Source organism: Temnothorax longispinosus, chromosome 11 (assembly GCF_030848805.1).
Source record: "Temnothorax longispinosus isolate EJ_2023e chromosome 11, Tlon_JGU_v1, whole genome shotgun sequence".
NCBI lineage: Eukaryota > Metazoa > Arthropoda > Insecta > Hymenoptera > Formicidae > Temnothorax > Temnothorax longispinosus.
This window is the reverse complement of record NC_092368.1, coordinates 1-10,324: the sequence shown is the minus strand read 5'-3', so window position 1 is coordinate 10,324 and position 10,324 is coordinate 1. Positions and strand designations below refer to the sequence as shown.

Sequence of the window (10,324 nt, the reverse complement as noted above, 5' to 3'; positions counted from 1 at the left end):
AGGAAGCGGAAAAATTAAGAAAGGCACAGATGACAGACTTGTACAGCAATCCGTATGAAATACTCGACTATTCAATGACTAAAGTTACATAAATATTTCTCAGATAATTAGGCATCATTTTTAATTGACAACTTAAGGATTCGACGCAACAATAGTTTAATTTAACCGAAAAACTTTAATAGAAAAGTAATCTTGAATTTTCTTTCAAGTTTTTAAGAATATAACTTTTTGTTTCTTAAAAAGGTGCGAGAGACCACTGTCACATCGAATATCCTATAACATTCGTTCAAAATATTGTTTTCGAAATATACTTTGAAGCTATCAGACTCTAGCGATCTCGCACGAGATATTATTGGAACTCCATTTACCGCCGAGGGTCGGTTTCACTCTCAGCCTCGCATAAGCGTGCTTGTGCACGCGCTCCGGATTCAGAATCATGCACTCGTTGATCACTTTGCAGTAACACCGCATGTCGGACGGTAAAATCAACAAGTGCGGCTGCTGGTCAAAAAAGGCGTATTTCTCCCACAACTCCGTGTCCACGTTCAGATCCTCGGACGGAGGATACACGGGGTAAAAACACGTTTGAGCGAGCACGTGATCAGCCAGGCGACCAAGTCTATCACCTGACACATTGCTGAAAACATTGATTAGTTTATCGTTTATCTTATAAAAATAAAAGACGTGTAAAAATTTTTGTAGACAAAATATGTAACGATGTTATATTACATGTGATTAGGATATTATTAAATGAAAGAATCTATCAATTTCCTATTAACTCCTGAGATCGTTAAAAACTCTAGGGCATACTTACGATATTTCTTCTTTCCCGATATGTTTGATAACGTCGACCGACGTGATCCCGATCTTCAAGCCCGCGACATCCAACGTACAAGGATCCGGCATCAGCTTTAAGTTGGAATAATTTTGTAACAACTTCCGATTGAAAACTGCGTATTGAGGGGTTGGGAATATAGGTTCGTGATGTGCGTCGCGATTAGAAGCTACCAGCACGATCTGCGTGCTCTTCCTGTAACATCACACAGTTCATTATTAACAGAGAGATAAAACAGAGAGAAAAAGTTTCTTTATCTCAACGTGTAACAATCCACGTGTATAATGACGAAAAGAGAAGCAGTATTCATTGTTTTCAAACGCTTTGAATTGAAGAATTCGAGACACTTTGTACATTACCGCGTCGATTCCATTATTCTCGTGAGAATCTTCTCGAATAGTTCCTGATGCGTATCCTTAATGAGATTGTCCTGTATTTCGGGATGCGTGTATTCGAGGAAAGGCCCGATCAGTATCAAGACCTGCGGTTCGTCTGACGCGACCTTCTCCATCAAATCCCACAATGGCTGGTAATGCACGTTGTTGGACGCGGTGAACGGACCCGCCGCGATCAAGATATCGACTCTCGATTCGATTCGCGGCGTCGACGCGAGCGGCGCGTACGATTTCGCGAATATCTCCTTCACGTATAACGCGTCGCCTATTGGATTCACGGCCTCGACTGCCACGATCTGACCGGAAAATACCGAGTATTGTTTCAGATTGCGAAAGTCCAGCTCGATCGTGTCGGCCGCCGAGGCGCCCTTGCGCCTCGTGCTACCCTCCAGCATCACCGTGTTCGCGGATTCTTTCTTCAGGTTGATGCGACCGAACGTCCGAAAGTTGGTCTGATTCACGCTCCGTACGTTCTTCACGTAACGCAGCTCGGTGTTACCGGTATTACCAGTCGCCGCCGTCGACCACGTCTTTAACAGTCTGCCGCCCAAACTCTGGCATACGAACGTGAGAAGGTGTCCTTGTTTCGACAGGATCTCGTACATGTACCTCGCGTCGCTAGGGACATGCGGCTCGTCGGATTTCGTAACTTGGACATCGTAATCGCTTGTCCTCTTCCAAGACGCGACGGTCTCGCCGATGGAAAGCAAGATCTTCCCCTTGTCCGTTACATTACGATGACTTGGCGCGCTACTACACACGACAAAATATATTGCAGAAGCGTTTGCAACAAGCGTTTGAAAAATCTTTATCTGTGTCCATATATATTGAAATATTTAATTTGAGATATATTAGATGTATATTACGACTATCATGTTGCAATTTCAAATTTTTTTAAAGAATAAAAAATTTTCGAGCCTAAGTATGCATACTCTACGAACTCTCTGTTGATCTCTTCAGCTCTTCAGAGCGTTAGTATACTTAACGCGCAAGTGAATCTAATATATACCATGAAAAGTTTAATCTTGAAGTTGAGAATTTTGAAACTAGGAACTTAAACCGCTAAAAACGCATGGGCTAAAAAAAGGCCGTTTTAATTAATTAAAAAAAAAAAAAATTTGCTTACGAATTCTCGACGCAGCTAGCTGGTGTAAACGCGTATTCCGCAACTCGCGCTTTATCGGCTCGGGCATCCGCATCGATTTCTACCTCGGGACTTGTTCGCGGGCGCTACGAGGAAAAAGAAAACAGCCGCGTTACCCATCATCTTTTGATTGTGCACGAACGTGCGCGAATCCACGTCAGCCGGTGATTGACGTGTACGCACACAACTGCGATCCTTTAATCAAAGAATTCACCTCGAAACCGCCTTATATCCGAACCTGTTCAAAAGTGAAGATTATTTGTATTACAAAACTAACAATAAAAGAAAGAGACAGAGAGAGAAGCTTCGCAATATATAATCCGTGGTTTTTTCGGAAGACGGTCCAGAAGCAAACTCTTGAATTATTCGCACGAGATCGCGATGATCCCACCTTTTCCAAATACAATATAATAAAAAAAACATAAAATGCTAAATATATAAATCAAAATCAAACGTTCTTCGTCCTACAAACCACGAAATTGGAATCGAATCACGTACATGTTAAAAATCGTCCGAAGCCGGACTTGACATCTTAATATTAATCTGTTGAAGCAATATCTGTGCTACGTCTCTATTTATTTCCGCTCTTGTTTACATTACATCTTTTAAGTATTTAAGCTACGTTACGTATATTTTTGCATTCTTTTTCTTAAATTTCTAGTAGACGTAGCAGTGGTCTCGCCTCACCTTTTGCGCGTAGATCTGTATTATATTTGCACATCATACTTGTTCATTCTGTAAATTATCGCTACCATCTGGGATACATGTATAGATTGCACGCGGTAAATGACTGTTATTAAAATGATTACTATTATTACCTTTTTCACAGAGAAAACCGCATACATTCTTATATATGTATACATGTATAAACGAGTAGTACAAGTGTAATTTCGCGTAAATTCCACGGCGAAACATATCAATATATCGTCATCGATATAGTATACAGACAACGACCTATCCCGGAGGTATTCGCGCACATTCGAGGGGCTCCCGACTTTCGATTCCGATACCGAGACAGATTGCCGTAGACGAGTATGTATCTAGTCACGAAATGATGGAACACGTGCACCACATCCACACTCGTCTATGGAATTATTCTCTTTCTCCGTCTCCGGGCGTAATTATACTAATTATTCGCTTTGCTTCGCTTCGAGAGCCGCTGTAACAGTGATAATCTTGTCGACGGACCTCGCCGCAAGATCTCCTTGTCGAAGGGAGCCTAATTTATTTAAATCGGTTATAGGGATCCTCCAATGTGCAGGAATAGAGTAGAGTAGAGTAGAGTAGAGTAGAATAAAATAGAATAGAATAGGCTCTCCTCAGGATCAGGAAGGTAACGCTGCTTCATGAAGGAGAGGGGAGAGAGGAATCCTCCGATTTCGACGATCGCTCCGAAACGATGGCTGCTCGAACGTGCTTAATGAGTGTGGATCTAGTCACAACTTTATCGACCGTGCACTAGACCGCCACTCATTCGGCAAATCCGAAAAGAATCCTCGCGTGGGTCTCCCTTTTCTGCATTTTTTTCGAAATAGAGAAGAACCGGCTGATTGTGCTCAAGTGCCGCGAACGCTTGTCGCGCGCACGCGAATATACGAAAGAGAAACGGCGGGAACGACGTTGCCTGCCGTTGTACAGAGGTTAACTGCGATTAACCTGGCCGCTCTTAACGTCTGCCTTATATTACGCATTGTTTCAATGTCCGACGCGGTCCGATCTCCGATCTACTCCGATCCTCTCCGCGTTCCACGATCAGAGTGATCGGCGTCGCTCGGTTTTCGCGGCGCATACGTGTCACACCACGAGTACGCTCCTTCGCACGTGACACGTTCCCTCTCGCTCTACTTCCCTACCGTCTTCTTTTTTTTCCTCTTCTCCTCCAGTTCTCCTCCCGCCTCCCGTCGCCGTCGGATGCACGCAGATACGTTCTTTGTAGCTACGCTACGTTATACTTTCTGCACTCAAAATAAAGCAGGTATCTCTATAATTGGACGTCCGCGTCGCGTCGGAGAGAGAGAGAGAGAGAGAGAGAGAGAGAGAGAGAGAGAGAGAGAGAAGGAAGAAAGAGCACAAAGGGCTCGGCTACAAAGGAACGAACCTGATGACGAAACGCTCGAGAACTTTCAAGAAAACGAACTTTTTCGGCGAGAAAACGCGTCGATTTTCTGGCGGAATGTAAACGATATCCGGGAATTAAAAGAATCTGAGCTGCTACTCCTTCGTCATTTTTAGAAAGGCAAAAAGAAAAAAGATACTTCGCACTTAAAATATTTCTTCAAATAATGAAGAGATGTACGCTCTTGCGCCCACATCTCTTCATCTATCGCTACGTGCACTCTGCACGCTTTCATGTACCCCTCTATATCATCGCGTTTCGTAGAAAATTCGAAAAATAACGATGCGACGCAAACATTGTTTATCCATATTCTTTCTTAAACCCGGAAGCTCGTAGACCAAAGATAAGAGGTAAAATTCGCTCCGAGTAGAATCGAAGAAGAATCCTACTCCTCGTGTAAAAAAACTGAGAAACAAAGCGGAATATGTAAAATAAACGTGCTTTCGTTTTCTTTTCAAGGGAGAGAGAGAGAGAGAGCGAATCAGTCTTCAAAAGCCAAACACGTCTGTTCGACTTGTGTTTGCCTGATTTGACTTCTATTGACACGTCGCAATGCGCAATGATAAGTTAACGAAAAACACATTGTTGTAATGCTCGAGCGTCTACGAGAGCAATCCGGATTCTCAACTAATATTGACCAACTAATGTCGACGAGTAAACAGTAACGTTGATAAACAGACATTCGAAATGTGTTAAGTCAATATAAAGGCGAAAAAGACACCTCGCGTTCGATACAAGTAAATTTCACAGATATTCCTATGTCTTGTGTAGGAAAGGAACGGAACGATATAACTTATTCGAACATTAGACGTACTATAAGTACTAGCACATACTCGTCGAGTATACTTGGTCCGAAAGATGTTACAGTGAGCATTCGCGCGCGGAATTTTATCAGGTCTTTATCAGATCCAAATAGGGAATAAAGCTTTACTGTCCTCTTCGTAGTCTTCGTACCTCGTACCTTTGATATCTAACTTGTAAGAACTTGTAAGAACTTTTCATTCTTAATCGCGTACACAAACTAGCTATCAATCTACCGACATTTACATGAAAGAAAAAAAAATTACACCCCGATTGGTCGAATCGAACAACAGGTCCACTGGTCCACGATACTCGGCAAACAAATCCACAGCAACTACTTACGGGAAGAAAAGGACCGTTCTCTACGGTCCACCGGATCACCGACACTGTAAATCTCTATTCTTCTTCCATGATCCTCCACCCTCCAGGGTGATACGGCCGTTTTCTCTGACAAACCGTGCTCGCCGTACGCCGAGAGCGAGCATTCCGGCGATTCCGGCGATTGTCGGCGAGCGTCCGTTGAAACCGTTTTGAAACATTGGCGAATATCGATCCGTCTCTCGCCTGAGTCACGCCGGTCACGCGGGCGGCACGAAGCGAAGCAAAGACGAAAGAAACGCGCCCGACGGACCGAAAGCCGTGCGGGCGAGGGAAGAGATTGGAACAGTTGTTGTTCAATTGTGCTTAATTGATGGAGAGACACCAACGGGCAACGGGCACCGGGCGCGCGCGAGCAACCCGTCGCGTCGCGTCGCATCGGTCAAACGCGATATCGCTAGGCGCGAGTTATTCGCGTTGCTGCTTATCGGCGAAAACGCACATCTCCCGTTTCTCGACGATTTCAGCGGTCGAGGAGAAAGTTGACGGCAAGCGGACGAGAGCCGACAAAAGCCGGCGGGGCGGAGAAAAACTCGGCAGCAAAAAATGTCGCCAGAGAAGAATCGAAAAACAGGCCGGGGAAACTGTCTTTCTTTTTTTCATACGTACTAACTTACTTCAATCAAAAACTCGCATCAGTAGCTTCAGTAAATTTGGACGTTATATGCTAAAAGCGAGAAGACGAAGAGAGAATGCATATCAGTAAAATATCTGTAAAAATATAAATAACGATTAAGTAAAAGAGATGGATTGATGGATCACGACGTGTACGACAAGTTATACAATCCCGGCGTTATAAGAGATTCGCGTCGAGAATTTTTATTCAAATTTCGGCACCGCATAAAAGGAAATAAAAGCCACCAAAAAATATCGGAACGTCGTGCGCATTCGATATTGGCTGCAGCGAGCACCAAACACGTTACGTCGCCGCGTCGTGACCTTTAATGCTGTGTGTGGTCGAGTTTGAATCTCCACTCAATACTGATTGACGGATAATTAAAAAGAACTTGTATTCCCATGCAACAGACTCTTTTCAATCATCCGACTCGCAATCTCTCTGCAACCTGCAACCTGCAATCAATCTCCCCCGTCGAATCCAATCTTACGAAATCAATAAAATGGTAAAATCGCGAGGAGAGGTTTGTTCATTCCGCGCTCCTCAATCTCCCCCTTTCTCCCTCCGACGGTCTAATTATACGCCTACTTCTTTCCCTTGGAGTGCGGATGCGGAAAGTATAACGCAGCACCCGCAGCACGTTCTTCCGCAGACATACTAAGAACAGACTTACTAAGTACCGTCGTTATCGTCAGTTGTTGGCGCAACAGGTTGCAGCGGCGAGGCGAGCGCGCGCAGCGCGAATCAACAGGGTTTGTCCGTTGCCGAAGCCCGAAGCCAACGGTCGTCGCACTCAAGTCCGCGCGACGCGGCGCGGCGTCCTCTCACTCTCTCTCTCACGAGAGTCACGACTGCGCACGCGCGCGCGCGATGATCAACTCGCAACTCGCGAGGCGAAAAGCGAGAAGCGAAAACCGACGTTCTCCTCCACGAGTCTCACCACTGGACGCGGGGAGAAGCCAAACGCATCGACGCGCGATCGGCGGGATCGCTCGCCGCGCGTTGCACTCGCGAACCTCGTTACAGTCGGATCGAGCCGAAACCGAACCATCATGGCCGCCGATGTTACCGCTTCTCTCCCGTGTTCTCCTCCCGCACACCATCACGTAATCGAGATGATCGCGATCGCGCGATCAAGCCTCTCAGAAGCGGGCCGTCGCGTCGCGTCGTCGCGGACGGGTTTTCCCGCGCGATCGCGAGCCGATTGGGGATTGGGGTTGCGCGAAAGGTGCGATGCGATCCCATGGCTAGTAATCTCACTCGCGAGTCGCGAGCGCGAAGACGCGCTTGTCAGACGCCGATGGCGGCGTGAGGCGTCACGTCGCGTTGCCGTTACCGTTACCGACGCCGTCGAGAAATACCGAGCCACACCGGTAACCGAGTGTAACGCGACTGCGAGTCGTGCGCACCAACCGAGCCGCGAGCGTAGGCCGTAAATCGCGCGAGAATAATGACTTATCTCTCTCTCTACTCTCTATATCCGCGTATTCACAGCACCGAGGCGCGCGTAAATGCGAGAGCGCGAGCGACGATCGACGAACCAACGGCGACGCGCCGGAGGCCGGAGTCCTTGAAAACTGAAATCGTGCCCTTCGAAAGAGATCTGCTCGGCTCGCCGAGGCGGCCGAGGAGACAGGAGGGAGGGAGAAAGAGGAAGAATCTTTTTCCCCCACCCCCCCTCCCTCTCTCTCTCTCTCTCGCCGCTGGAACAGCGCGTTCCTCATATTCTCGTTCCGCCAATGGAAACGAGTTGCCTGGCCTGCCGGCCCGATCTCTCTCCTCACCCCTCCCGCGGGGGATCCTTCGTAAAGAGAGCCGAACAGGCGCGGAGGAGGTAAGGTGGGAATCTACCTGGGCGATTTTTGTGGCGGGACGTACGGTGCCTCCACGCAGAATCCTGTAACGATGCTGTTGCCTCCTCTTCTTTTTCGGTATCTTCGATATACGAGTTTCGAAAATTCCCCCTCGCTCCTTCGATTTAGCGATAAAAGAAAGCGCAACGCAACATCGAGACGCGTATTTACGAACAAGAGAAACGCTTTGCACCGTTGTACATGCGTATATGTATGTACAGATACACCGGGGAAGATTCATCATGAACAGTGAAAGACGATGTTGGCAGAACGGCGTAAATTTCAGGTAGCTCAAGTAAACCCTGCTGAAACAATGCCAATGCCAATTCTCGAACGGAGCTCCTTTCAAATAGGAAAGAGGAATTTTCCCAAGGTTTTTCAAAAGCGAATAGAATTGTGTTCCCGCCGACGTTCCGGCACTCATCTCGGATAGATTTACGACCTTTACGACTGCTGCAAATGATTATTGAAAATTATTGAAACAATTCCATTTCCTACAATAACAATTCCTAAGAAATCCTTGCCGGACTAACATTCTTTGAATAAGTATTGTATTTCAGATATTAAAATAATTTAAATATATTCTGCCAACATTGTCTCGCGTCCGTTGTTCATTTACTTTTGAATTGTAGATTAAAAAACTATAAAAACATTAAATTATAATTATAAATTCGCCACAACCATGTATACATTTTTGGAAAATACTCTTCACGTTTCAGTATTAAACTTGAAGAAACAACGTCGAACAATCGTTATAATTTACATACACATGTGTGAGCGCAATGTGACTATAAGTATATTACATGTCTTGCTTCTGAGATTTATAGTCTAATAATTTAACACATCACGCGTAAAATATTTCAATCGAAAATATATTGCTATCTTTTATATGACAAAATTATAATACGGGAAGCACGTATAAACTCACCTTTGATGGTCCACTTTCAGCACAGCCGTACATGCTAAGTACATCGTCGTTTTCACTGTAATGTTCACATGTAAGGTGCTATATATATATCTATATGTGGGTGTGTATGTGTGCAGCAGTCTAAAATTATCAATCATACTCTTCATCTATGTGCTAGAACATTGACAATTTTTATGTTAAAGGATACCCAACTTGGTTTGCCATCAAGTGTTTTTCCTTTGTAATTGGTTCTTGCTTGGCATGACCTTCCATAGTCGAGTCATGCACGTTGTAATCCTTCAATACCGTGCGTTCCATCTTAACCAAGGTGTCAACGGTGGGGTCGATATCGGTGTTGTTATTGACGCAAAAAGTGAGCCACAACTCCGTAAGCTTCTCCACGTCCACATCGTAAGACTCGCAGAATTCAAAACCTATATCACACAAATACTCATTGTCAGTAAGAAAACTACGTCCGATAAAAGTGTCGAATTTGCTCGATTAAAATATTAGGGAACTGAATGTTTTCAACATCGACGACATCCAAATTCCAACGTTCCGATTTGGCCCGGGTTGGCCCGGGTTTCATCAACGTCATTTAACACATCCAACTTTATCTAAAATTCTTTCCGTTTTTCTCCGCGGAAACAGAATTGAAGAGAATAAAAGACCAACGTTAACTGTGTGCCGCTGATAAAACATTTTAATTCCTTAATTCCTTAAAATTTTCATTTCTAACGAATAATATACATATACGTAGCTGAAGAATTCCGCAGTTTCAAAAGTGAGGTTATACGACAGAGAAATCAAGTAAAATCGGCACACGTTTTGCATTACCCATATCTTGTTATTAAAAAAAACCGTACATTTGTTTCATCACCCAAAGCTACGCTTCTATTTTTTAAACGATCTAAATTAAGTCTTGGACGAGTTTCGTGATCCGGGCGGGAGTGATCGAGACGAAATATGGTGATTCCGAAGAAAGAACTTTCGATGGTTGCGAAATCGTGGAAAATCTTAAAAGAATACTCACACTTATCGAGGACGACATCGCTCTCGACTTTACAGCCTAAATCCTGAAACAGCCTCCGCAAAGACTCCCTTCTTTCCATCTTGAACGACGTCTTTGACAGTCTTTGATCGTCCACCCGGTCGTCCACCGTCCACGTCTTCGCTACTTCGCATTCGCACTTGTCTTCGTCCGTTCTCAGCGTTCTCTTGCCGCCAAAACTCGTCGGATTCAAACCATAGACATACATATGTACATATACTTGCAGCC

At 45.0% G+C, this 10,324-nt stretch overlaps 1 protein-coding gene across 1 annotated transcript; it reads right to left on the bottom strand.

Annotated features, from left to right (window-relative positions):
* Positions 1-49: 49 nt before the first annotated feature.
* On the bottom strand, positions 50-10,318 carry Dnapol-alpha73 (DNA polymerase alpha subunit B). The gene is made up of 7 exons (XM_071794446.1): positions 10,079-10,318; positions 9,254-9,479; positions 9,067-9,121; positions 2,357-2,460; positions 1,195-1,983; positions 815-1,030; positions 50-637 (listed from the first exon to the last, which is right to left on the bottom strand). Exons 1-7 carry the CDS (start codon positions 10,302-10,304, stop codon positions 322-324), a joined length of 1,932 nt encoding a protein of 643 aa, XP_071650547.1. The 5' UTR covers positions 10,305-10,318; the 3' UTR covers positions 50-321.
* Between the last annotated feature and the right edge of the window lie 6 nt (positions 10,319-10,324).